At 36.6% G+C, this 27895-nt stretch overlaps 1 protein-coding gene across 2 annotated transcripts in view; it reads right to left on the bottom strand.

Annotated features, from left to right (window-relative positions):
- Positions 1-27895, bottom strand: part of GSK3B (glycogen synthase kinase 3 beta) — a 268959-nt gene that overhangs the window by 108681 nt on the left and 132383 nt on the right. For both annotated transcript variants that reach the window (XM_011987168.1, XM_011987169.1), the window contains exon 3: positions 18294-18377. In XM_011987168.1, coding sequence (XP_011842558.1) covers positions 18294-18377 — 84 coding nt within the window. The remainder of the gene's footprint in view (positions 1-18293; positions 18378-27895) is intronic.

The raw sequence follows: 27895 nt of genomic DNA, 5'->3' as shown, positions 1-27895 counted from the left end.
AGGATTGCTGTATTAAATAGAGTTCAAAGAATGGGGAGTCTCAGGTATCAGAAAGGTCATTAACACAGATGTCAAAACCATTTTTTCAACTATTACTCAATCACTAAGTTTCTTGATTTTAATGATCTATTTTACTAAATTGATTGTTATACACTATGAACAACCTTGAGATGTGTATACCACTACATTCCAATTTACTTCATTTACTAAACAATCATACTAACAGGTGAGAATATAAAGGCTGAACCAGGTATGGTGGCTCATGCCTATAATCCTAGCACTTTGGGAGGCCAAAGCAGAAGGATCATTTGAGTCCAGGAGTTCGAGACCAGCCTGGGCAACACAGGGAAGCACCATTTCTACAAAAAACAGAAACAAAAAAATCGGCCGGGCGTGGTGGCTCATGCCTGTAATCCCAGCACTTTGGGAGGCTGAGGCAGGCAGATCACCTGAGATCTGGAGTTTGAGACCAGCCTGACCAACATGCAGAAACCCCATCTTTACTAAAAATACAAAATTAGCCCGGCATGGTGGCGCATACCTGTAATCCCAGCTACTCTGGAGGCTGAGGCAGGAGAATGGATTGAACCCGGGAGGCGGAGTTTGCTGTGAGCCAAGATCGTGCCATTGCACTCCAGCCTGGGCAACAAGAGCAAAACTCTGTCTCAAAAAAAAAAAAAAAAAAAAAAAATTAGCCAGGCCTGGCAGTGCACGCCTGTGGTCACAGCAGCTCCGGAGGCTAAGGTGGGAGGATCACCTGAGCCCCAAAAGTCAAGGCTAGTGAGCCGTGATGGCACCACTGCAACCCAGCCTGGATGACAGAGTGAAATTCTGTATCCTACAAACACACACATACACACACACACACACTTCTTTATTTTTGTATATTTAAACTATATGTAAGATTAAAAGATGAGTGCCAAGTTCAACAGATGTTTCTAGTTATAAGACTATAAGCTATGTCCTTCCCTTGTCCTAATCAATATTTTTATAAACGATTTCATTTATTTGAGGGTGCAAAAGCAAATGTCATCAACAGCTAAGCAACAAATGTAAAAGTGTGAAGCCAAACTGTGTAATGCAATAAGGGGCAATAGTTGATAAATCACACAGTACAAAACTCTAGTTTAAAAAACAAAAACAAAGTTGTCAAATAAAACACATCATGGGATAGATTTGGCTGTCAATTTATAACCTCTGATTTCAACACAGCCACCTAAGATTGACACAAACCTAGGAAGAATGGCTTAAAATGAAACACTGAATAAAAATTTAAAGAACTTGGCTGGAATGATAAACCAAACCTACAATATGAAATTTAACAAAGGCTCTATGACTAAAATCAAACTATCAAAGTATTATTGAGAATGAGAGAACAGAGAAACTCCAGATCAAACTTGACAGTAATACATCTGGAAATTAAAGTAGTATAACTGAACAGAACTCAAAGAGAATCAACATTGAGATGCAACCAATGAAAAACATCATGCAACATTAGGCTACAAAAGTATTGTGTTCAAATCAATGAAGATAATTCCACTCCACTTTGTACAGCTCATGCTGCACTGGAAGTAATGATATTTCTTTACTGGCCTCATATTTTATTCATAATATTAACACGGCAGAATACATCAAAGGAAGGTTAATGAAACCATGTCTGCTACAGGCTGAACAATCTAATTTACTACACTATGGGAAATATGAAGGCACCAATAAATGCTCTTGTTAAATTTATAAATGTTCTAATGTAAAATAAATAGCCACAGGGAATAACCCCCGAGGGTCCATCCCTAGGAAACAACATATGTAGGGAAAACAGTAGTATTTTTCAGTTCCAAAGTATAGTTTTGTTTGAAGCTTCCTGCACAACATAATTAAGGAAGCTGAAGATGCTAATATTTTGAGAAGAAACACCAGGATTCAGCAGTTCTAGCACTCATAATTTTCTGAAACATCTCAGACTTGCTACTTTAATGTAATCTCTCTCCTTTGGATTATCAGACACGACGCTAGAATACTCACAAATTGCAAACTTTAAAAACTAAATAGGTTAGTCACGGTGGCTCACACCAGTAGTCCCAGCACTTTGGGAGGCCGAGGTGGGTGAATTGCTTGAGCCCAGAAGTTTGACACAAGCCTGGGCAACATAGCAAAACCCCGTCTCTACCCAAAATACAAAAATTAGCCAGGCGTGGTGGCAATGCACATGTAGTCCCAGCTATTGAGGAGGCTGAGGCATGAGAATCACTTCAACCCAGGAGGCAGAGGTCGCAGTGGCCAAGACCACGCGACTGCACTCCAGCCTGGGTGACAGAGCAAGATTGTCTCAAAAAACAAAACAAAACAAAAACAAACAAACAAAAATAAAATTAAAAAAAAACCTAAATAGAACACACAGTATCATTTGGGAGGCAGGTGCTGAAAACACTGAGTCCACTAACACAAGAAACTACTAACCTCAAATAACTGATACTAGGTTTCCAAAACACTGGCAAAGGGGTCAATGACAGAAGTCCTTTGAAAGAAATCTGCTATTATACAAAGTGGATCTTACTTAGAAACTTCCAAAAAAATTACATAATGTATAATTTAGGGAGTAGTTCTATGGCTCAGTTTTCCTAGTCATTACTTTTATTAATAAACTATTCTCTAATCACTGATAACCACTCTTCTATGAACTCCACATTAAAACCACACACTGAGTAAGAAATTTAAGTGATAAAATTTTGATCACATGTAACAACAACAGCTGAGATAACTCCACCCTACCTTTGGAAAACACATTAGTATGATGTGCTATCTCCAGATAACTTCTGAGGTCAAGGAAATAAAATGACTTGAGGCTACATTTTTAAATAGAATCATGATATAATTTTAAAAATCTGATGGAATGCAATGCAACATATTAGAGATCCCAGGAATAAGACATCAAATGCAGCATCACGGTAACCCAGGATTCTCATCAGAAATGGGTTGGGCACTCCAACTGGCAAAAATCTTCAAAACAGCTATCTTTTCTCTGATGGGTATGCCAGGCTGGCTAGAGATGAGAATATAATATTAATAGCAAAGAGTGTGTGGATTAGGTAAAAGAGAATATCTTTTTGCTTGAGAGGTTGTGGGAAGGAAATGGGAAAGGGTAGGCACCTAGTATACAACAATGATTAAGGCAAGTTTCATCCCTCACACCTTAAAACAAAATAAACACTAAACTTATCAACTTTTCTTTTTTTTTAGGAAAATAACATGCCAGAAGAAAACATGGGTATTTCTGCAAATCTTGGAAGACAAAAGAGCTAAGCCATGGAGAAAAATAATGTCAATTTGATTACACAGAACTATAAAACATCTATACTACCTTAAGAAAAAAACTCGCACAAACCCAGCAAAAAAAATCATGTCACTCTGGCAAATAAATAAGTAAATAAACTTCTGCTACACATGGCAAAAGCCTGATTTGTTTTTCTTTAAAGTACAAATAGTACTCGGAAGTCAATAAGAAAAAAACAGCATTCAAATACAAAACATGGAAATATGAGCTGGGTGCGGTGGCTCACACCTGTAATCCCAGCACTTTGGGAGGCTGAGGCTGAGGTCAGGAGTTCGAGACCAGCTTGGCCAACATGATGAAACCCTACCTCTACCGAAAATACAAAAATTAGCTGGATGTGGTGGCAGACACCTGTAATCTGAGCTACCCTGGGGGCTGAGGCAGGGGAATTGCTTGAACCTGGGAGGCGGAGGTTGCAGTGAGTCAAAATCATGCCATTGCTCATCCCCACTCCCTGCAAAACAAACAAACAAACAAAAAAACCAAGAAAGAAAATACGGAAATATGTATTAACAGATGGTCAAGAAAAATGCTCAGCCTCACATATAATTAAAGAAATGTAATAAAGATAGTGATAAGCCAGAATTTTTCATCTATCAAACTAAAAAGAAAATTCAATCGGAGAAAACCAAGTATCGAAATAGATCATCATTCAATATGAACTATAACAATTTTTGTGAAAGTCCAAACTCATGCAATCTTTTGGGCAGGCAATGGGTTAATACATTAATTCAGAAGTGAAGACACAGAGCCCCCCAAGTAGACTCAGCAATGTCACTTTTAGGGATTACGTCTATGAAAACAATTCTGTGTGTGTACATGCTCATGCATTCATAAAATTTGTGAAGAGCAAGAATTAAAAACACCACATCTACATGTCATTATCTTATAGTGCCAGAAAACAAAAACTTGCTTTAAAATAAAACAAAAAGCCCACATGATAGTATGTTAAAGCAGCACAGAAGCCTCCAAGCGCTGTGGCTCATGCCTGCAATCCCAGCACTTCGGGAGGCTGAGGTGGGCGGATCACCTGAGGTCAGGAGTTCGAGACCAGCTTGGCCAACGTGGTGAAACCCCGTCTCTACTAAAACTACAAAAATGAGCTGGGTGTGGTGGCAGGCACCTGTAATCCCAGCTACTCGGGAGGCCGAGGCAAGAGAATCGCTTGAGCCCAGGAGCCGGAGGTTGCAGTGAGCAGAGACGGAGCCACTGCACTCCAGTATGGGTGGCAGAGCAAGACTCTCTCATAAAATAATAACCATAATAATAATAAAACAAAAAAGAAATAAACAAAAAAGAAACACAGGAGCTAGCTGACAGAACTCCCAATGGCCAAACCTGGGACAATTTGGCCAATAAAATAAATATCCATAAATCCACACTGATAGAAATAAATGACTAGATTAACACATGGGGGGAAAGAGATATGTCCCTTATGCAAAATAAATTGAAATAATTTGTGTAGCTACTCCACCATTAAGGAAAAGAAGTACAGGGGCATAATTCCCACCTTAAGTGTAGTCTCTGCAGCATAGTGACTTCCTTCCAAGGAATAAAGTATGGAAAGAGGGGGGAAAAGAGTAATTTTACAGTCAAGAAAACTAAACACTACATCAGTCAGGTGTTGAAAGTCAGTTAACAGCAGTCATAAAGCATGTGTCCTAGATACGAAGTGATGAAAATGACACTTTACCTCTCTGTTGTCTTCTTGCCAAAAACCTGTAACCCTGGTTTTATCATTAAAAAAGCAGAGAAACTCCAATAGTAAGGCATCCTACAAAACATCTGACCAGTACTCCACAAAAGTGTTGAGATCATCAAAACCAAGTAAAGTCTAAGAAACTGCCACGGTGAAAAGGCAAGTAAGATAAGACCACTAACATCTCATTACATTGTAATGTGTGATCCTCAATGTGTTATTCTTTCTTCTACTTTGTAAATGTAATGTGGTATCTCAAATGGGATCATGAACAAAACAAAAGACATTAGACAAAAACTAAGGAAATCTGAATAAACTATAATAACTAACTAACCGTAACAAATGTACCATATTAATATCTTAACAACAGGGGAAACTTTGCAGGGTCTGTCCCTATAGACATAAAAAGCCCTATTACTGTATTGTTGGTAAAGAGGGAACATGCTCCAAAATAATATAATATGTTATTACATTTACATATAATGTATGTGCTCATACAGGCATATAAGAAATTTATATCTGTTAAGAGTGGGATTAGGGAATTTAGGGACTAGGATAAAAAAGATTTCATTTTAATTTACTCCATTCTGTAATTTTTAAAATAATATGCATATAATAACATTTTAGTTTTGCTGAAATAGTAAAATAACATAAAAACAGATGACAAGTGATATTCAAAAGAAACTCCTTTATTTCTGAGATGATAATTACCGCCTCATTTGCTGTTAGTAACATTTATATTTTATGAGGAGGTCCTGATAATTCAAACTCAAGAGCTTTATTATTACTTATATATTCATTCTCTAGGTCACACTCCATTGAAAATGTTAGCATTTCATCAGTCAAGTTTCATCCAGATAATCAATAAACCACTTTAATAAGACATCAACATAAAACTTTAAGGAAGGCAGACCAAGTGAGCTTAGACAGGTAATCACTTTATTTCCTTGAATAAAATTCCCTTCTATCAGTAATTTTCATATAGCAAGGTAAAGAGAGAGGAAAAGAGGGGAGAATTGTATATTGTCAACCTGATCAAGGTACCATTTCTGTAATTTGGGGTTTTCATCTAATTGAAAAAGAACAACAATGACAACAAAATTATTATTTTTTTTATTATTTTTTTTTGAGATGCAGTCTTGTTCTGTTGCCCAGGCTGGAGTGCAGTGGCGTGATCTCTGCTCACTGCAAGCTCCGCCTCCCAGGTTCACGCCAGTCTCCTGTCTCAGCCTCCCCAGTAGCTGGGACTACAGGCACCTGCCACCACGCCCGGCTAATTTTTGTATTTTTGGTAGAAACGGGGTTTCACTATGTTAGTCAGGATGGTCTCAATCTCCTGACCTCATGATCCACCCACCTCGACCTCCCAAAGTGCTGAGATTACAGGTGTGAGCCACTATGCCCGGCCTACAAAATTATTTTTATACTAGGAGGCTGACTTTGACCTAATCATTTATGAACCCACTTCTACTTTCTTAGCCTCATCTCCACTACCATCCCCACTACCCCAACTTTATATACCAGCAATTTCAAACTACCTGTATCTCCTCTACACACACTGTGCTATTAAACATCACCAAGTCTTTAAAATACTCTGTACTCCTTGGCACACACCAGTTCTACACTATTTATCTAAATAGTTCCTATTAATTGATATTAAAACCAATTCTTCACAGACTCTTCCTAAAAACAGAAGCAGAGGGAATACTTCTCCATGTCATTCTATGAAGCCAGTATTACCCGATACTAAAAGCAAAGACATGACAAGAAAAACAAAAACAAAAGAAAACAAACTACTGATCAATATCCCTTATGAATATAGATGCAAAAATTCTTAACAAAGTACTGTTTAGCAACATATAAAAATGATTATACACTATGACCAAGTGAGATTAATCTCAGAAATGTAAGGTAGATTTAACATTCAAAAATCAACTTATACAAAACACCATTTTAATAAAAACAAAAACCACATAATCATGTCAATAGAGAAAAAGCACTTGCCAAAATCCAACACCCTTTCATAAAAATGCTTCAACAAGCTAGAAATAGAAGAGAACTTCCTCAACTGATAACATTACATGTGTGAAAAACCCAAGACTAACATCATACTTAAAGATGAAAGACTGAATGCTTTGCCCCTAAAATCAGGAGCAAGAACAAGAATGTCTGCTTTTACCTCTTCTAGTAAGCACTGTACTAGAGGCTCTAGCCAGAACAGTGGCAAGGAAAAAAGAAAGGCTTCAGGTAAAAAAAAAAAATATATATATACACACACACACACACACACACACACACACACACACACACACATATATATATATATATATATATATATATAAAACCTGGGAGGCAGAGGTCAAAGTGAGCCGAGATCGTACCACTGCACTCCAGTCTAGGTGACAAAGCGAGACTGGAGTGCAGTGGTACGATCTCGGCTCACTTCGACCTCTGCCTCCCAGGTTCAAGTGATTCTCCCGCCTCAACCTCCCAAGTAGGTGGGATTACAGGTGCACACCACCATACCTGGCTAATTTTTGTGTTTTTAGTAGACAGAGGGTTTTGCCATGTTGACCAGGCTCGTCTCAAACTCGTGACCTCAGGTGATACACCTGCCTTGGCCTCCCAAAGGGCTGGGATTACAGGTGTTAGCCACCACACCCAGCCTCAGGTATTATATGTTGATAAAAAAATCAATTCATCAATGAGATATAACAATTATATACACATATGCACCAAACAAGACAGCCCCCAATACATGAAACAAACACTAACAGAACAGAAGGGAGAAATGGGCAGCTGTACAATAGTTGGAGATTTCAATATACCACTCTCAGTAATGAACAGAACATCAAGACAAATCAATAAGGAAACAGTAAACTTGAACAACACTGTAAACCAACAGGACCCAACATACATATATAGAATATGGCCACTCCAAATAGCCGAGAACACATTATTTTGCACCTGAGCATAGGTCTAGGCAGTATAGACCATATATTAGGCCACAAAACAAATGTTAATAAATTTTCAATGACTGAAATCATGTGAAGTATCTTTTCTGACAACAATGAAATGAAACTAAAAATTAGTAACACAAGGGAAACTAGAAAATTCACAAATGTGTGGAAATCAAACAATTCACTGTAGACAACCAATGGTTCAAAGAAGATACCAGATAACACACTTGCTATAGTTTGGATTGTTTGTCCCCCTAAACCTCATGGTGAAACTTGATCCTCAGTGTTGGAGATGGAACCTAATGGGAGGTATCTGGGCCACAGAGGTGGATCCCTCATGAATGGAATTGTGCCTTCCTCTCGGTAATGAATGTGTTCTCATTCTCTGAGTTCCCTCCCACAACTGGTTAGTAAAAAGAGCCTGGCACCTTTCTGCTATCTGGCCATGTAACCACTGCATATGTTGGCTCCCCTTCACCTTCCGCCATGAGTGGAGGCAGCCCGAGGCTTTCACTTTCTAGCAAGCGAAACTGTGAGCTAAATAAACCTCCTTTCTTTACAAATTAGTTGGCCTCAGGCATTCCTTTATAGCAGCACTGAACTAAGATAATACTCTTAAACAAGAAAAATTTTTAAATAGTTAAGACATAATACCAAGACTTATGGGATGCAGCAAAGACAGTGCTCAGAAGGAAATTTACAGCTGTAAATGCTTACATTAAGAAAGAAGATCTCAAATCATTAATCTAACTCTACAACCGGAGAACTACAAAAAGAAGAAACTGAACCCAAAGCTAGCAGAAGGAAGAAAATAATAAATATATGAACAGAGATGAATAAAACAGAGAACAGAAAAACAATAGAATCAAAAAAACTAAAAGCATTTTTTTTTTAAATCAACGAAACTGACAAACCCTTAAAAGAGTTTAGACGTAGGGATAGACTGACAAATAAAAAGAAGAAAAATAACTAAAATCAGAAATGAAAGTGGGGTCATTACTACTAACCTCACAGAAACAAAAAGGATGAAAACAGCATACTACAAATCATATGTTAACATATTAGGCAATCTGGATGAAATGGGCAAATTCCTACAAACACACAGATTATCAAACTGACTCAAAATGAAACAGACAATCTTAACAAACATATACACAAGTAGAGATTCAATTAGTAATAAAGAAAAAAACCTCCCAACAAAGTCCAGGACCTGACGATTTCAGTGGTAACTTCTGCCAGTTTATTAAAGAAGAAATTAATAATAATCCTAAAACTCTTCTTAAAAAAACAGAAAGGGAAGGAGCACTTCTTACCTGATTCTACAAGACTAGCACTACCCTACACCAAAGCCAGATAAACACATCACAAAAAAGAAAAATTACAAACCAATATCCCTTATAAATATAAACGCAAAAATCCTCATGAAAATACCAGAATATGAAACCCAATAGTATATTAAAAGGATTATACCCCATGACCATGATTGGGGTATAATCCTTTATCTCAGGAAAACAACAGTGGTTCAACATAAGAAAATCAATGTAATATATCTTGCTAATAAAATGATGGAAAAAACCCCACATGATCATCTCAATTATCACCAAAAGGGCATTTGATAAATTCCAATTCCATTTCATAACAAAAATGAAAATGTTTTAAAAATAACAGTGATAGCTGCGTTATATCATATATGTAATTAATGCTCTTGAACTCTATACAATTATATATTGATATTTAGCAATGAATATCCCAAAAGGAAAATTAAGAAAACAATTCCTTTACAATAACACAATCTATAGAAATAGTTATTGTAATACCTATAATAAATTTTAATATACTTCAAAGAACAAATGTTAATATCTGGGCTGAGCCTATTTTAGCTCTCAGTTTTCTGGAACTATCTAGAAGGCTTTTAATAAATCTACATATCCAACTTCACACTGTCTCAGGCACTGGGCTAAGCATTAAAGAAACAAAATAAAATTTCACCATGCTGTTGAGAATTACACAACCTAGTAAAAAGATCTAGTTAAAAAAATAAAAGAAGTATGTGCAAGATATTCCAAGGAGAGAGAAGCTTTTGGGGCTAAAGGGGCCGGGTAGAGTAAATAGTGAGATATCAGATGGAGCTACTTTTGAGCAGAGATAATACAATGAAAAAGAACTCAACTAACAAAAATAGAGCAGGGGTGGAGGGTAGGAAAGAGGCATTCCAGAAGGTATTTGCATTAACAGGGATAATACAACATACTCTGACAACTGCACATACTTTGGGCAAGGCTAGAACATAGATAGCCTGTGAAAAAGGAGAGATGAGTCGAGTAAGGTCATGATATAGATGTTCAAAGACCTTGTATATCATGTTAAGAAATAAGGAATTTACCTTTTAGGTAAGTGAGGAAGTGATACAATCAGAAAGATTGCCTGCTGCCATGTTACATGAGGGATGGTCCAACATCTCCAATGCTATTTGTTCACATAAAGCTTTTGGTAAACCCAGACAATAAATTCTTAAGACAATGACCCATATTGTCTCTTCTAATTGTTTAGAATAATCTATGATTTATCCCTGTTTTAAAATACTGTTTAGGGGTGGGGAGGAAGCAAAGGTATGTACTAGAAGAGAAATCACTAAGAGTTTAGATAAGAAATAATGTGGGCCTGAACTAAGGCAGCATTATCAGTGAAATAGAAAGAACAGATTCAAATAAGTCAACAAAAAGGTCTAGGATAACATCCAGGTTTCTTATTTTAATAACTGATATATAGCAGGGATAAGGGGAGTCTTAAATTCTAACATGCTAAATGCGACGGCTCAGGCTTCCAGGTAGAGACTTCTGGTTGGTACTAAAACTTGAGGCTCTAGAGTTCATCAGGGAGACCTCTACTGAAGATAAACATTAGAGAGTCACTGAAGTCACGAGGATTGAGAATATGGCCCAGCATAAGTATGAAAGTAAAGAAAAATGGAGAATAAAACCCTAGGGAACAGCAAGAACTAATGGTTAGAGGTAATGAAAGAAAAACTCATACACGATACTATACACATTTTACTTACATGGCCACTATTTTCATAGTAACATAAATGTGTGTGTGTATACACAGGGTATATATAACACAAGTGTATATATATATAAAAATATATATAAAACACAAGTGTGTATATATATACACACACATACACACACACACATACATACACTATCCTCATTTCAGCAATAAGGAGAAAGGTTAAGCAACTTGCTTGAGGACACATAGCCAGTACACAGCAGAGTCACTATTCACACCCAAATTGACTCTCTATACTATACTGCTTCAAAATTAACAAGGAACTGTTCTTGGCCTTTTATTTCTTTCTTTCATCCCTTAATATAACCATATGCACACATACCTGCTCTCAAAAAAGTTAAAACTGAATTAGAAATGAGTACATATACATACATACAAGTTTTAGAAACCTCTGAGATAAAAGTTCTTTACTAAAAGTAAAACATATACTAAAATTAAGAGTAGTGGTATCAGGGAAGGTTAATGGAATCCAGAGCTAGACTGCCTGGGCTCAAATCTCATCAAAACATTTCTAATAAATATTTATAAATATTTACATAGCTTGCTATATCTCCTTGGCTCTTGGGTGAATGGCTTGATAATTCTACTTTATCTTTTGGGGGTCAAGATTTCTTTGAAAATCAAATAAAACACACAAACTAGCTCCCTCCAAAAAACGCACAATCTTTATTTTAAGAGAATCACATACTTCCTGCAAACTAGAAATTTAAAATACTGGTTTAAATCACTCTATGGGCGGGTCACTTAACTTCTCTCCATCTCCTCTTCATAGAACTGTTGTGAGGATTAAATGAGTAAATATAAGTAAAGTGTTCAGATTAATGCCCGGCATATAGCATCACATACTTTTAAGCTATTATTATAATTACCATTATTACTAGTACTGCAACTATCATTATTATTATTATTTATTTTTGTGAGATGGAGTTTTGCTCTTGTTGCCCAAGCTGGACTACAATGGCGCAATCTCAACTCACTGCAACCTCCGCCTCCCAGGTTCAAGCGATTCTCCTGCGTCAGCCTCCCGAGTATCTGGGATTACAGGCGCTTGCCACCACGCCTGGCTACTTTTTTTAAATTTTTTTATTATTTTTAGTAGAAATGGGGTTTCACCATGTTAGCCAGGCTGGTCTCAAATTCCCGACGCCAGGTGATTCACCCGCGTTGGCCTCCCAAAAGTGCTGGGATTACAGGCATGAGCCACCGCGCCCGGCCTATTACTACTATTAATATTATAATCTCCCCTTGTTTGATAATTTACTAAGATATTTTTAAATGTTCTATTTCTAGCACACTGCTTCTGGAGGAATGTACGTTCTGTGCTAAACACTACAGCATACTATACAGACTCTGGAGTCAGACTACTTGGAGCTGACTCCCAACACTTCCATTTAGTAGTTGTATGGTAACTTTCTTAACTGCTGTTGTGTCAGTTTCTTCTACAAAATAGTGCTTCTATAAAATAGTTGTTCTGTAAACCCATTCTTTAATGGGTTGCTATGAGGTTTAAGTCAGTTATAAAATATGTAAACGGCTCGGGACAATGTCTGACATATAGAAAGTGCAATATATATTTGCTATTAATAAACACAATAATAGATAAAATAGTAAATTAATGTTTATTAAGTGTCAATTATATGTCAGGTACTATAATAAGCACTTGATAACATTATTACATTTGTTCCTTACAAAACCCCTACTGTGCAGATGACGGGGAGGAGGCTTATAAAAGTAAGTATCTTGCCCAGAGTCATACTACTATCAAGTGGCAAAAATGGAATGCAAACCCAAATATTTCTAGCTACAAAGCCAGTCCTCTTTACTTTTCAGAATGAATCCTTGGCATATATGTCACCCCTATCCTTTCCTCTCCAGAGCTAGTGGTAGACGGGCAAAATTAAGCACAGCATTCTGCTCCCTGATACCAGATGCAGTGGTACAATCCTCCCCTTCTGGCACAGGTCCCTATTACTATCAATAGAACAAAGGTGGCATGAGAAATAAAATCAACTGTCATCTTTGTTATTTGAACAGTCTCTCACAAAGTAGAAGGCAGAGGTTTTTCTCTTTATTGGTAATCTATGAATCACAAGGAAAAAAACTTTTACATGAAAAGTTACTTAGAGAAGTTTTTCTTACAGAAAACTAGTAATTGATTGAAATAAAACTTAAGGATCTTGTATAGACATAATACAGTTTTTATTTTTATTTTTTATTTTTTGAGATGGAGTTTCACTCTTGTTGCCCAGGCTGGAGTACAATGGGGCAATCTCGGCTCACTGCAACCTCCGCCTCCCGGGTTCAAGCGATTCTCCTGCCTCAGCCTCTCGGGGAGCTGGGATTACAGGCACCCGCCACCACACCCAGCTAATTTTTTGTATTTTTAGTAGAGATGGGGTTTCACTGTTGGCCAAGCTGGTCTCAAACTCCCGATCGCAGGCGATTCACCCACCATGGCCTCCCAAAATGCTGGGATTAACGGCGTGAGCCACCAGACCCAGCTCATAACATGGTTTTTATCATATGACCTTCAGAGTCCTAGAGTTCTATGGGGTAAGCTATAACTCAGAAAAAGCAAAATCAGCTGATTCCACACCTTAGCTTCAACTAGGGCAACTCTGCTTTTTATATGTTCTATCAGAGGTCTTCATAAGATTTCACTGGGGATGTAGAAAGTTTCTACTGCCAAATATCAAAAAAAGAGAAAGACTATTCTATAAGATACTTGAAATTCACAAAATTATAAGCCCAGAGTTTCAAAACACTCAAATATCCCATTTTTCTCTAATGGGAAGGTAAAGAGAGGAGGTACTACTTACTCTAAACTAAATCAGAGTTAGTTACTACTGGGTAACATAGAGTATATGAATTGACTACATGATGCTCTAGTTACCACAGCAAACATTAATAATTCCAACCAGAAAACTAAGGCTAATTAGTTCACATCTCTAATCTCTGTCCTGACTTAATTCCTGTTTCTTCTAGTTACATTGGCTACCCCTATCCCCTGTTACAGGCTAAACGCTGATTATCCACAATTCCTACAGAAAGTCTTTAAAATGCAAAAGGCAGAATACAATAAAAAGAAGATTACCAAAATAGACATACATTCAAGTCAAACTGTGGTCAGTGAAATGTAAAACATGCAGAAATCCTACTTTAATTCTCCCAGAGCTGCAAAAGTACTTACAGACAAAAATTATTAAAAGGCCACAGGGTAGCTTAGCTACAATTCTAAAATTGAAAATAACAACGTGGGAATAGATAAAATATTATATAGCACAACAATGAAATATTAGATAACCAAAATACCTATACATATTATGAGGCAAGAAAAAAAAATCTGTATGAGATCATAAATTATTATGCATACACCTATATAAACATGTGCATATGGAAAAAGATACACAGAATTGAAGTCAAAGGTCAGGATAGTGGTAGTGAATAATTTAGTCGTTTTCCTCAACATTTTCCAAAACGGGAGTAATAGAGGCCCAGAGAGAAGAGACACTAAGAGAGACAACGAAGGAGATTTAAGACAGATGAGAACCCATATAAAGATTTAGAAACAATCAGAAAGAGAGTGGGATGGGTAAAATCCCATTGAAAGACAAGTATAGAAACCCAGAGAAAGAGGTTGATGGAGACCCATAAAGAGGAAATAAGAGAGGGAGAGAGACAGAGAGACAGAGAGAAAAAGGCTGTGGGGGAGAAGAGAGAGACAAGAAAGAGAGAGACAGAGAAAAGAGAGAGTTATATGGAGGGAGAAGAAATCCAAAAAGAGGGGATGACATAGACCAAGAGAGGTGGACAAAAACCTAGAGACAGAAAGATAGAGACCTGGAGCCTACAGTGAAAGGTTGAAAAATCCAGAAAGGGAAAGAGAGACTAAAGACAAAGGAGAAAAGGGGGCTAGAGAAAGAGACTGATAGAAAATAGCCAGGGAAAGAAACTCAGAGATGATTATAGAGAATGAGAGAATTTTTTAAAATTCCCAAATACATTTGAAGTCATCTATTCTAGAACGTAACCAAGCCTTTCATCTCTCTAATCCTGAAACAAGGAGTTATTTTTTCTCATCTTCACAATGTCCTCAACTAATCTCCCTAATTGCCTCCTCAAACATACTGTAGGCTCATGTTCTTATCACCGATCTCCCTCTCAAAACACTCCCTCAAAAATCTCAAAAGAAAGTTTCTAATAACCTCAATCTCTTCTTGGAGGGTTCTTTTTGTCTTGCCCTAGAGAAAACCTGGATCTCACCTAAACCTCAAAAGACACCTCAAAAAGAAAACTGAAACCTCAAGTAATGACCTCAATCTCTTCCTGGAGGGTTCTTTTTACCGTTTTGCCCTAGAGAAAACCTGAATCTCACCTAAAGGCACCGGTTTCCTTGCAGTTCTTTCAAATGAACACTGCTGTCACCCCTTGACAAATTCTAGAAACAGAAGGCAATAAATATTGCCAAACTGCTGGCTTTTCACTGTCCTGGCCTCAAACAGCACTCCATATTTCCTCCCTCCTCAAGCTCCACATGGCTACACACCCTCTCTATCCTACTTTGTCAATGTCACCTCTCCACCTAGAGCCACCACCACCATCTATGAAGTCACACATGTATCTGTCTACTGGGCATCTCTACTTGCATGTGTCATAAACATCTCAAATGATTAATTTATTATTTCTTCCTCCAAAACTCTTCTCATACATAATACACATAAGCAATACATGATGCTTCTGCTAGAAAAATGCCTACCAAATATAGGACTGCCATATTCCAAGATAAATCATCTTCAAGGATTTGCAAGAATTTCACAAACATTTAGGTTACTTTCTAAACAGCAGTGAATACTCTCAGCAACCTATTCCAAGAAAGTTAGAACTGAACTGAAAATAACTAACCTGAGCACTCAACCCTAGAAAAGAATCCATCTTCTCCTATGGGAAGAAATAGTTTACTGCTTGGTCTCCTGAAGGATATCTTAGTCCTGCCAGAATAATTCAGAAGTGGAGATTATGAGTGGGGCAAAAAGAAATTATCTTTTTGGTGGCTGGGAGACTATGGGAAGTCTTGAACCTATGTATTTCTGTACATCTTAGAAAAATTTCCTCTTTTTTTTGACAAAGAAGGACCATTATTTTCAGCAATATACCACAACCTTTCTTTTCTTCTTCCTTTTTGTTTTTAATGAAGCTATCCCAAAATTAGGAGGTGTCTTTTTTTTTTTAACTTTGGAAAATTTACAAAGCTCAAGAGAAAGTTCTGACATAAAGAAAATATTAGAAGGTCTATTTATTTTATAATAGAGGTTAATCTCTGTTAATGACTTCTAATTGCTCTTTATCTGTAAGAACCTTTAAGATAAGTAAGAAACTGAGAACAGCAGCAAAGAGGAAATTATCCTCTGGGGCATACAGATAAGAGACAGTCAGTTGTCACCCTCAGTGAAGGATTGAGTCAGGGTAAGAGCTGACTATGACAGGAGTTTTCCACCAAACCAAAACCAGACAAGTAAGCCATCAGGTGCCTTGCATTCAAACGCTTTGATAGTCTTTCTTTTCTGCTCTTCAACTTCTTAAGAGTTAAAGGAGTTAATATTTGTAAAGCATTAAAACAGTGCCTAGTATATAAGGAATGCTATATACATTGAAGTAAGTAATCAAAGAGAAAATGTTTAAGAACTCTGGGAGGAGGCCTTTTTTCAAATGAATCTATTGTAATCCAGCAGTTCATGGAACACATAATTCTTACCCAGGAGTATCATGATTCATCTAGTAACAACAACAACAAAATGAATATGCAAAATTCCATTATAAAGAACATACTTGTGAACATAACAGAGGCTCTATAATTTTACTTAGGAAGAGACAGAAAAATGCAAACACATGCCCAAACAGATCAGAATAAAGATAATAATAGGCCATTTGGTAGGTTAAAAAAAAAAAGTAGTATGAACCAAGTAACGGGGTTTAGAAATAAAAAAGCTCTAATACTTATGAGGGTTTACAATCCTTAGTAAACCAGAGGTATCATTTAAACTAAAAAAAAGAGCAACTGAAAAGCAAGGGTCAATAAAGGGCCAATTTGCTAACTATAGTTGTTAAAACGTATTAGTTACAATACATGTGTATATACGCAACAATTATACATCTGTAGACATTTATATCAAAATTCGGGCTTAATACATTGACATCTTCCTATATAATAGGCACTGTAATGAAAAAAAAAGATTTTCTAAGGAAATAATCTAAACAAACTTTAATAGAAAATGTTGTCAGGCAATATTTGCCGTAAAAAAAAAAAAGCTTAATAGAAAATGGCTAAAAACTGTTATACTAGAAAACAGTTACATAAAGTAACAAGAACACTGAGCTAGAAATCAAGTATTATGGATCTAAGAACATTAGATATTATATGCATGAAATCTGAAGTCCAAAATACCAAGTGAAGTTATCCAAAGTCATATTTATTTAGCCAAAAGAATCAAGTGATTTGTTACCTGCCTTGCCTATGCACTCCAAACCAGTGAAAAGAAAGAAAGGATAGCAGCAGGCAGAAAAATAAAGACACCAAGGAAAAGCAGAAATTTATTTTCTTTGCTCCAACTTCATTGATTATTGCATCTTCTGAAGAGAAAGACGGGTTGGGGAGTTATTAGCAGCACAAAGTCTTCCTTACCCTTTGCTTTCAGAGAATTCATTGTGATCAGACATAGGGATCACTTAAAGTAAGCTCTGCAATATATCTTTTCCAAGTTTTTCACTGGCCAAGCAAGGATGGCTCAACTTGCTTCCAAATGTTTAACCCTCATTCTGTTCCTACCAAAGTCCTCTTGCTACCTTTTCACCTCTTATCAACTTCACTTAACAAAATAGCTTAATTTTCCTCCCTGCAATAAATAGGTAAACTATCAGAGGGCTGCGTAAGCACGTAAGGAACATAGATGTCTTTAAAAAAATTTAAAAAGTATATAGATTTTCTTGAGAAGTGAAGATAGATGCTTTCATGAAGAAGAAAATTCTTACAAGTGCATTCCCTTTATCTCACTAATGCTTTCCTGATATAACTAATGATATTCAATGACCATATCTTGGACTGAGTATTGCTGGGGCTAGTGTTTTGGAATTTTTCCATTCCATTAGCAAAACTGTCTTATGGGGGGAAGAGAGATTAATTTCTAGAAAAATAACAAATTTATCACAATGTTCAGTACACACTTTGTGTCAAACCTACCTTCTCACCACTGGAGTAGAAGAAATAACGCAATCGGACTATGTTACAGTGATCTAGCTTTCTCATGATCTGGAGCTCTCGGTTCTGAAAAGGAAACACATAAAAAAATATTTTTAAAAGATAACAGCTTTTCATCATAGTGAATAAGATGCTTCTGAAATAACATTAAGCAATAAAATTAGATACGCTACTAAAAGTGTGATCTGTAGACTGGTACTGATCTGCAAAATATTTGTTACTAGTCCATGAAATATCTGTTACTGCTCTCCAATAAGACAAATACAGAAATTGAGAGTGTTTAGAGTTTTTATAACAATGAGAGAATAAATTGGTATCTATGAATATGATAGTAAGAATTAGGACCCATATTTTACTTTTTTAAAATTTCATCTTTCTAGCAATGCATTTGTATATTTCACAAAAATAACAGTCTTCGATGAATTCCAAAACTGTAAAAACTGTTACTTTACCACAAATAGCCCGATCTTGTTTTCTAAGATGCAGTGAGAAAAAAGAAAACAACAAAAAAACCGAGCATCAACTCCATGAAAAGAGCTCAGTTGCTAAGTTTTAGAAAAAGTGAATGTAGAGCGAAACTCCATCTCAAAAAGAAAAGAAAAGAAAAGAAATCATACAGTCCTGATAGATTTGTGACCACACAAAACTATTTTCCCTTTGGGAAGTTTCAAAATTATGTTCGTTCTTCAAAAAAAGAAATCACTAAATAATATGATTTCTTCATACCACAGACTTTGCAGCAGTAAATCTGACTAGACTGTACATTAACAAAGAGGTTATTATAGTCCAACAATATACTTGACTGTCAGAAATCCAGTTAATGAAGGACAAATTACATAACAACCAGAAACAATACCAAAATGCCAGCTTTCTAGACAAAAAAATAAAGCTTTAAAGTAATGATTTAGAAGAGCTAGAAAATATAAAGTATATACCTAAGAATCTGGAAAGGAAATGGTGTTACGGTTAGAAAAGAGGCCAAGAAGGATGCGGATGAGGATGCGTTGGGACCAAAGAAGCAGGTAAAGACAGCTATCCTAGAATAGGAAGAGTAGGATGGCTTCTAGTTCTTAGAAGATGAGAGCAGAAGTGAATGTTCCTTTAAACTGACCTTTCAAAGTTGGGCTTATGTGTACAATGGTATTTAAAATGCTTTTATAAGGTATCAATCTTTCATTCCATTACTTGTTAGTAAAATTATGGAAACAGAAAGTCAGAAAGCAAACAGAAAGTGAGTCAGAAAGTATAGTACAATTACTTTAACAAATAACTGACAACAGGCTCTTAAGTGTTAACTGGTTCAGAGAGAGGAACACAGAAAACTACAGACTTCAAAATTGTGTCCATTTCCATTCCAAATTGAAGCTATTTCTGGAAGTATTTCTATACTTTGTTTGTTTGTCTGAGACAGTGTTTCACTCTTGTTGCCCAGGCTGGAGTACAATGGCATGACCTCGGCTCACTGCAACCTTCGCCTCCTGGGTTTTCTCCTGCCTCAGCCTCCTGAGTAGCTGGCATCACAGAGGCCTGCCACCACGCCCAGCTAATTATTTTAATATTTTTAGTAGAGACGGGGTTTCACCATGTTGACCAGCTGGTCTCGAACTCCTGACCTCAGGCAATCCACCTGCCTCAGCCTCCCAAAGTGCTGGGATTACAGGCGTGAGCCACAGCGCCCAGCCTCTATACTTTGTGAATTCACATTTAGGTAGCTGGGTTTGAGGGAGAACTGCTAGTAAATCAATACTCATTCCTCTCATAACATACAGCTATTAAGATTGATTTTTTAACATAGCCAACTATGTTAAAATAAGTTATTTACTTTTCCAGACTCATTAACCAAGGTAACAGAGTATTAAATTCCCAGATAACAGAAGTTGTATAAGATTGTGCACAATATTTTTGATCAAAAAGAATGCGTAAGTAAAGCAAGAACAAGGACCTAAGTACTCATCTACATTTACTCTTCCTATTGTGGTGCTTTAAAAATGTCTTGTTTTAGATAAGGAAGTTAGAGAAAATCTCATGAAGCAGTTAAGATATGAGCACAAGGCCAAATGATATGAAGGTAAGAATGATGTGAAGATCTGAGGAGAGAGCACTGTGGTTATAGGGAACTGCAAATGTAAAAACCTAGTGGTGGGCTTGGCATATTCAAGAAATAGCCAGAAAGATAATGTGGCTGCATCATTCTGAGTAAGGAGAGAGAAAGGTGGGAGTTAAGTTCAGAGAGGTAGGAGTTATGTTCAGAGAGGTAAGCAGGCACAAGATCATATAAACCTTCATCAAACACGGTAAGAAACTGAATTTCACTCTAAATGTAAAGGGAAGCTAATGGAGGTTTTGACCAGGAAAGTGATACAATCAGATTTACCTTGCAGAATAGCATTCTATCATTTGAACCCAGGAGGTAGAGGTTGCGGTGAGCTGAGATCGCGCCACAGCACTGGGCGACAGAGCGAGACTCCGTTTCAAAAAAAAAAAAAAAAAAAAAAGCATTCTAAAAATTTAAGACAATAAGTTTGAAGGAAAAAGTAGATCAAGAGTTCTGTTTTTTATCTATTAAGTTTGAAATCCTTATTAGATGTTCACGTGAGGTCAGGGTAGAAGCTAAGGCTGGAAAAATGCATTTGGGAGTCATCTAGATAAAGGAGATCTAAAGCAAGGGTACCTAACAATATCACCTAAGGAAGAAGTTCATACAGAAAAAAAATTCATGAAATGAAAAATAGAGGACAGAGTAGAGTAGTTAATAAAGCAGGAAGAAAAATAAGAAAGAATCTTATCTTAGAAGCCATGTTAAAAATTTTTTAGAAAAACTGAGTGGCCATTTATATCAAAAGCTACTGAAAGATGCATTAAGTGAAGCAAGTATAAGGACCTAAATATTCACCTATGTTTACTCTTCTGTTCCTATTGTGTTACTTTAGAAATATCTCTATTTTACATAAGGAAGCCAGAGAAAACCTTATGAAGCAGTTTAAGATATGAACATCAACCTAAAAGATATAAAGGTAAGAACCATGTGAAGATCTAGGGAAGATGGTTACAGGGAACTGCAAATGTAAAAACTCAGTGGTGCGCTTGGCATATTCAAGAAATAGCCAGAAGGATAATGGCTAGATAAAAACAGGAAAATGACAATTGCTATGACAAATGCAAGATGTTGGTGACTCTTACAAGAATGGTTTCAGTAGAACAATGGTGAAAAAAACTGACTAGATTAAATTAAAGTGGGTGTAGGGGACACAGGGTCCAAAGGGGTTAGGAAGTTTGAAGAGAGATGTCCAGGTATAGCAGAATGACGAGGGTAGCAAATCCACTCCCCCACAATACTTATAAAACTGAAGTACACTGAAGAAAACAATCACTTCAGGGCTCTGGAAACCAAGCAAAGGCAACAACAAATTGAGAAGAATTTTTTCTTAAAAAGCTGCTAGATATGACAATACAGTAGAGGAAAGTGGCCTTCTTTGCCAAGGGATGCTACTGTCCCCCTACAACCACCTAACTCAATCAGTGAGGCAGTTTTCCCAGGGCAGTGTTGCCAGTGAAAACTAGAGGGCTATGGTCATTTAGGATAGAGAGCAAAAACCCATGCCTAGTGGTACTGGCAATAAAAATAGCAAATTTGGAAGGATACAAAGGGGAAAGGCCCACAGCTCTGCTAAAATGAGAATGTAGTTCCAGCTGGAGAAAATGACAGACTAGAAGGATACCCAGAAATTTAATAAGGGGATACTGGAAATGAGAGAGGCACAGAGAGCCTAAATAAGCTCCCCACACGCACCTGTCTGACAGTCAGTGCACATATGAGGGGGAGGCTCAAGAGAGCTCCAGAGAAAGTAAAAGCCAAGGTTGATGTGAAAACTGTCAGAACTTTGAATACACTTCCCAACTCACACATAGGATCATCAAAAAATGCTGAAAGTGGCTGGGTGCGGTGGCTCACACCTGCAATCCCAGCACTTTGGGAGGCTGAGGTGGCAGACCAGCCTGACCAACATGGTGAAACCCACTCTCTACTAAAGATACAAAATTAGCCGGGCTTGGTGGCACATGCCTGTAATCCCAGATACTCGGGAGGCTGAGGCAGGAGAACTGCTTGAACCTGGGAGGTGGAGGTTTCAGTGAGCCGAGATTGCACCATTGCCTTCCAGCCTGGGCAACAAGAGAGAAACTCCATCTCAAAAAAAAAAGCTGAAAGTTTAAAAAAAATTCAAGTTGTTTAAGCACAATCTCTAAGCAATAACTGGCTGACCATGAAGCTATACAAAGAGTTGATCCTAGAAAATCAGGTTTAAAAATGGAAATTAGAATTAAAATTTTAACACAGAATTCTAGGGCTTCTATCTGTTGGGGAGAACAGTTCTACAGATTATGTACAGGTTAGTTATTTAAAAACAAAACAAAAACACAAAACAATCATTTGTCAGGAGGTTTAAAAAAAAAAAAAATCAGGCCAGGCGCAGTGGCTCACATCTCTAATCCTAGCACTTTGGGAGGCTGAGGCAGGCTGGTCGCTTGAGCCTAGGAGTTCAAGACTAGCCTGGGCAACACGGAAACCTCATCTCTATAAAAAATACAAAAATTAGCTGGGCGTGGTGACGTGTACCACCAGTCCCAGCTACTCAGGAAGCCAAGTGAGAGGATGGTTTTAGTCCGAGAAGTGGAGGTTATAGTAAGCTGAGATCATGCCACTGCACTCCAGCCTGGGAAACAGGCCAGACCCTGTCTCAAAAAAATAATTCAGAACCTAGTGTTGCTATAATATATTATATAATATGCCCAATTGAAAAAAAATTGTGAGACATGCAAACTACAGAAGAAGTTGCCCTATAATCAGGTTAAAATAGTCACCAGAAATTAACTCCTGGTGGGCACAGCTGTTGGATTTAGCAGATAAAGAATACAAAGCAGCTATTATAATTTATAACTAAGTTAAAAAAATTAAAGGAAACCATATTTCAAAATTAAAGAAAAAATATGACAATTGCACAACAAATAATCTCAATAAAGAAACGTTAACTTTTAAAACACGAGAGTTAACTAGAGTTGAAACATATTATAACAAAAATGAGATTCACTATGTCCTCAAGAGAACATTTGAGATGGCATTAAAAAAAAATCAGTGAACTTAAAAATAAAGAAATAGAAATTGTCCAAAAGAAAGAACAAAGAGGGAAAAAATACTGCAGAAAAATAAACAGAGCCTGAGAGACCTCTGGGATAACATCACACATATCAACATATGTGTAAAGGCAGAAATGGAAAAAGAGAAAGGAGAAAAAAATGTTAGAAGAAATAATGGCTGAAAATTTCCCAAATTTGATGAAAATCACTAATCTATCAAGCCATGAAGATCAATGAACCCCAAATACGATAAACACAGGGATCAACATCTAAGCATATCATATTTAAACAGTTTGAAGCCGCCAAAAAAAAAAAAAAAAAAACCATGAGAAGAACAACAGAGAAATTACTCATCACATACATGGGAAAAACAATACAATTAATAGCTGACTAAACATCAGGAAAAAACGGAAGCCAGAAGGCAGTAACAAAAAATTTTAAAAAACTGTCAACTAAGAATTCTATTTACTGCAAAAGTATTCTTCAAACAAGAAAGGAAGAATAAAGACATCCTCAAACTTAAAAAGATGGAGAATATCTTAAAGTTGAAATAGTTGAACAAGTACCTTGAGCCAAAAGGAAATGACACCATATGTTAACTGAAATTCACAACAAGTGAGGACCACCAGATGTATTAAATATAAATAAGAAAATATAAAAGACATTATTTCCTCTTAATTTCATTAAAAGACAGAATATAATAACAGTTGGGTTTATAATGTAAATAAATGTAATACATAAGGCAATAACAGCAAAAAGGAGGGGGAGAAAACAAAGTTATAATGGAGCAAAAGTGCTATATTTTACAGAAATTAGATCAGTATTAACCTAAAGTTGGTGATGATAAATTGGAATGCAAATTGTAATTCTTAGAGCAACCGCTAAGAAAATAACTTTTTTAATGTTAAAAATCAACAGCATACCTAAGACGATACACTAAAAAGTATTTGTTCAACACAAAAGAAGATAGTAACGAAGAACGGAGAACAAATATAATATGAAAGATATAGAAAACAAAGAGTAAAATGGCACATATAATTCCAACTACATTACATACTACATAAAATGTGAATGAGCTAAGCATACAATCAAAAGTCTGGATAAAAAGAAAGGTGCAACTATAATCTATCCTTAGGAATTAATACTTTAGATTCAAAGACACAAACAACTTAAAAGTAAAAGTATGAAAAATGATATGAGATACAAATAGTAACCAAGACAGATGGAGTGGCAAATGTTAGCAAAGAGAGAGAGACAGAGACAGAGACAGAGAGACAGAGAGACACGCATTGCCTACAAGATAAAGTCTAAATCACTTTATAATCTGGCCTCTCCTTTTCAGTTTAGTCTTCCATTCATGACCAATGTGAACTCTATATTATAGCTAGATCCTTACTTCTCACTCTTCCTGAATACATTGTTTCATTCCCAACTCTGGACCAGTTGTACTCCCAATTCTATTACATTTACCATCACATTACCATCAGTGGAATGCGTTGACTCTTTCTCCAACCCACACACATTCTAAGCCCATCCTTTAAGAACCTATTTAACTTTTACCTTTTTAATGAGGCCATCACTAATCTTTCCCTGCAGCACTTACAAATATTTTGTTATTTACTATATATTCTCTTGGTTTCATTTTTACTACAGTTCACTGATGTCACATAAAAGGATACTTTTCAAAAGTAGCTTACAGAAATCAGATATTACATTATAGTCACTATACAGACACAGAGACACACTCACAAACCTTGCCCAACCAACATACTGTGTTTTAAGACATCTTTCTGCATCACTCACAGAGTTCTCAGAGCAGGTTACTTTGTCTTTAACAAACTAAATTCCCAGCTTCTGTAATTTCTTCTATTTTCCAACTTGGTATTATTTTCCAAACTATGGGCACCAGCCAATCAGCATTGAGAAGGAAGTGTGGAAGGAGAATAGAATAGAATAGAATAGAATAGAATAGAATAGAATAGAATAGAATAGAATAGAATAGAATAGAATAGAATAGAATAGAGGAATAAGAATAGAATAGAATGGAACAGAATATCACTTTACATATAGTAAGGTTTTTTTTTTCCATGAAACTTGTAACTATTTTTCTGTGCACGGGGCTGCAATGTTAAAATGCATGTCTTACTTTAAGGTCATAGTTAGAAATTTTAAATTGTGGTAACTGACCTGCCTGTAAAGGCATCTTTTTTCAAATAGAAAAGACAAAAGAAAACATGTAAACAAGATTCTTACTAATCATTCCCAACTTACTCATAAAACAAAATGACTACCCAAGATAGAGTAAGCATAATATCAGTATTTAAAAAGCCTAAATGGCACATCTAAAGGAAAACTTATCCTTTTGTTTTAACCAATACTCATTAACATATAACCACCTCTAGATTAGACACAGAGGCTTTTACTCATTTTTACAATATCTGACATCTCATGCTTTAAAAAAAAGACAAGAGAAAGAAAAACTTTTGGAAGCTAAAGCACAGAGTGAAAAAGTTCCAGAAGGGTATATTTTTGTACTATTACATAAAGTTTAATAAAGGAAAAGTAAACTTTTAGGTGAAGAAACAACCAGCAAGCTTAATATTGTGGGTGTATGGTGGGCAGCATATGGCTATCATCTTTTTTTCTTCATCAAAGTTTGTTCTATTGGGAGATCTTCCCCCACCACAGAAAGTTCCACTTTCACAAAATCTAGTAAAATAGGATTCACTTCCAATGCTTTGCTTAAAGAATATTTTCCCAAAGTACATCTTCTGCAAAAAAAATGAAGGTTATCCAAAGTTGCATTATCCATCCTTAGTCATCATAATAAAGACTGAAAAAGCATTTAATTCATCTCTAAATCTTTGATTTTACAGTAAATTCAGTTGCCCTAAAAGAACCGACAGCCCCCCCCCAAAAAAACCCCTTAAAATAACCCCATGTGCACAAGTATATTTTTAATTGATACATGATATTTTACCTATTTATGAGGTATGTAGATATTTTGTTCCATGCACAGAATGTGTAATGATCACATTTTGAAGCCAACTATGTGTCAGAACTGGGGGCCCTAAGAATACAAAAATTTACAATCTTTAAATGTTTTACAGTCTAATGGATGAGCAAAACAACAACTATAACACAATGTGATTAAGTCGAGCTCATTTAAAAAGTGCTAATAGATACTTGGGGACAGGAGCTAAGAAAAATTTGCTTATTAATTTGTAAAATTCTGAAATGCAGTCAGGTGGAAGGTCTTAAAGAGAGCGCTAAATATTACAGGGCATAAAGAACCACTGATGTGTTTTTTTTGCTTTTGTTGTTGTTGTTGAGACAGAGTCTCACTCTATCACCCAGGCTGGAGTGCAGTGGCATGATCTCAACTCACTGCAACCTCCACCTCCCGGGTTCAAGAGATTCTCCTGCCTCAGCCTCCTGAGTAGCTGGGATTACAGGCGCCTGCCACCATGCCTGGTTAATTTTGTATTTTTAGTAGAGACGGGGGTTTTCACCATGTTGGCCAGGATGGTCTCGAACTCCTCACCTCAGGTGATCCGCCTGCCTTGGCCTCCCAAAGTGCTGGGATTACAGGTGTGAGCCACCTCACCCAGCCCACTAATGTGTTTTACACAAGAGATTTGTTTTAGGAAGACTGCTGTGAAAAAAATGTTACAAAGGTAGCAGCAGATAAAACTAGGATCTACACTAGTAAAAACAGAGAAAAATGGAAGGAAGAAAATGGGTCTACAACAGTAGTGATCACCCACTGCTATTGGATTGGTAAATAGGAGGAGGGAGGTGACAGCTATCAGGCTTCTCACTCACATGACTAACATGGTAGAGTTCAGTGGCCGGGGAAGCTGTTTTGGAAGCAAAAGGAAATGAGTTCAATTTGGGACACATTCATTTTGAAACGACTCAGGGACACCGAAGCAGATAAAAAAGGTGCAGAAAGCAATACAATACGTTCCTCTTATCCTCTAGGAGGTGTGGGTGCTTCAGAAGCCATAGGAGAGTATATATTATTGCCTACACAGGTTGAATACACATTAACCAAAATTCTTGGGACCAAAAGTGTTTCAGATTTCAGACGTTTTTGGATTTAGTATCATCTTTACCCATTAAGCATTCCTAATCTGAAAATCCAAAATTCAAAATACTCCAATGAGCACTCCCTTTAAACATTGTGTTGGTGCTCAAAAAGTTTTAAATTTCAGAGCATTTCAAATTTTGGATTTTTGGATTCAAGATGCTAAACCTATAAAAAAAGAAAAACAGTGATCAAACTCCCCAGCAGCAGAAAGTCTATAAAGGACACTAAAAAGAAATTAGTCAGAAAGTAGAACCTAGACAGTGGAGTGACATAAGCCCTAAGAAAGGTGAGCTATTCAAGAAAGATCCTGGAGAAAATCGTTTAAGCAGACAGAAGAACAGGAATCAATACAAGAGAC

The sequence above is a fragment of the Mandrillus leucophaeus genome, unplaced genomic scaffold (genome assembly GCF_000951045.1).
Source record: "Mandrillus leucophaeus isolate KB7577 unplaced genomic scaffold, Mleu.le_1.0 Scaffold302, whole genome shotgun sequence".
Classification (NCBI taxonomy): domain Eukaryota; kingdom Metazoa; phylum Chordata; class Mammalia; order Primates; family Cercopithecidae; genus Mandrillus; species Mandrillus leucophaeus.
Note: the sequence above shows the minus strand (reverse complement) of the source record. Positions and strands in the feature narration are given on the sequence as shown.